The sequence below is a fragment of the Cyprinodon variegatus genome, unplaced genomic scaffold (genome assembly GCF_000732505.1).
Source record: "Cyprinodon variegatus isolate N-32 unplaced genomic scaffold, C_variegatus-1.0 Scaffold76, whole genome shotgun sequence".
Classification (NCBI taxonomy): Eukaryota; Metazoa; Chordata; class Actinopteri; order Cyprinodontiformes; family Cyprinodontidae; genus Cyprinodon; species Cyprinodon variegatus.
The window spans coordinates 184,704-186,590 of record NW_015150529.1 but is presented as its reverse complement, the minus strand read 5'-3'; the positions used below and the strand labels follow the sequence as shown (position 1 = coordinate 186,590).

General features: G+C 39.0%; 1 protein-coding gene across 1 annotated transcript in view; it reads right to left on the bottom strand.

Annotated features, from left to right (window-relative positions):
* The window catches only part of ift172 (intraflagellar transport 172), an 87,082-nt gene that overhangs the window by 50,455 nt on the left and 34,740 nt on the right, over positions 1–1,887 (bottom strand). Inside the window, exons 18-19 of the mRNA XM_015372829.1 lie at positions 1,247–1,354; positions 382–466 (exon numbers count right to left, since the gene is read on the bottom strand). Coding sequence (XP_015228315.1) covers positions 382–466; positions 1,247–1,354 — 193 coding nt within the window. The remainder of the gene's footprint in view (positions 1–381; positions 467–1,246; positions 1,355–1,887) is intronic.

The window sequence follows — 1,887 nt, the reverse complement described above, 5'->3', positions numbered from 1 at the left end:
CGCGCGTCAACCATTGACTTTGCATGTAAACTAGCTGCTTCTGCTGCGTCCGGTGTGAACGCAGCATAAGAATATTCATATGTAAGAATGGCCTAGTCAAAGTCTACATTTAAATTCACAAAAAAAGAAGCAAAGCAGCAAAACCTAAACATTGAACTTTACAGACATTTAAAAATCTATTGAGCTAAAGCTGCTTAGCAAAAACTGTTAGGTATGCAAAGCTAGTCGAGACATATGTTTGTAATTGGAGCTTAAGCGGGTTCCAATAAAGACTCATGACATTAAGAAAAACAAAAATGAAAACCTTATGAAGGTTCTTTTAAGGCTCTGAAAAAACAAAATTATTCAGTGAGTGAAACAAATTAGGCTTTTAAAACACACCATTTCCTGTGAAACTTTGTCTGCGATCTGATTGGTCTGGTGGAGGAACCGAACGGTTGAGACGTCACCCAAAGCAGCAAAACATCTGCACAAGAGAAGAAGAGAAAAAAAAAAATCAAACCAGATAGGAGGAGCTGGGGAGAAGCGATGGAACAACAGGAAACTGAAGTCTGAAAACCTGCAAACTTAACTAAGTGAGATAAATAACAGCATCAGTCTAATGAGCCTCATGTACACCACCAAGTCTGAAAGGCTGGGAAATGGAAACATCTTAGCATTCGGCTACGTAATTACCAACCCTGTCTGAAGAGTTGCATCAGATTAATGAAGAAGAAATAAAAAGAAAGGAAATTTAAAAACTCCGTCTTACTGAATCTTCCCTCCTGCCTCATTAAAATCAGTTCCCTCCCTCGTTAGGACTATCCAGTCCAGACATTAAAAAGGTTCCTACTTAGATTTTGGGGTTAATGCAAATCGAGCCAAAGCCTAATGAATAGCATATGCATTATTAATGATTCGAGGAGTTTCTTAGAACAGAGAGAAATAAAGATGGAGAGAAAAAGAGAACGATGCAGGATTTAAAACTGTCTGGAGATAAATGAATCTAGAGGCCGGGACGCACCATCTGCTCTGTGCTTGTGTTTAATTTTGTATATCCGGACATCGCAGGGAATCCAATTATGCATTCCTGTAAACAAACGGTTTCCGTATTATGGGGGAGAATCCTGCACTTGTTACCCATTTATTTTCCTAACTTATTTTCACCTGAAGACTGATAGAAAGAGCGACTTGTTAAAGAACAGAAGCGCCATTAGAAAAAGTAGGTTTGTGTATTTCTCTGCTCGGACGGCGTCGTCCTGCTGACCTTTCTGCGATGTGCAGCTGCCGTGCTTCTAGAGCCAGCTTGCTGAGTGTCTTCCACATGGCCTCAGTCTCTGGTGACATATCCTGCTTCTCCAGAAATGCTGTTGCTCTGGAAACAAACAGCATACAACATTAAAACCTAGCCAACACATAAAGATGAACTTAATCAGCTATCTTATTATTTCATCAAATACTGATCATCTGCTGCTGATGTATACTTTCTTCTAACTAAATCAGCTTCTCTGATTGTCAGACATTTATTGTTTTGCATCTTAAAAGACACCCTTTTTGTAACATTTTAGTTACCAAACAAACTGTGGACATCAAAGCATGTCAGAAATCCATTTGTTCTGTGAGAACCTCAGAGGTTCAGACAGCATTACAAAGAACGAGAAATTCGGCAGAGAGGTGATGGACTAAGTTCTGGTTCAGTTTAAAGCAGGGAAAAGGTTTTAAAAACTTTAAACTTTAAACCTCCCACAGAGCACATTTCATTGTATCATCTCTGCCTAAATAAACAGGCTGGACCAGGAGAGTAGTAGTCAGATATGCACCCAACACTTGAAAAACATCTAGAAATAAGTTAACACTTCCTAAATTAAGTGTATTTACCCTTAATTTGAGCAGATAGTTTGCCAATGG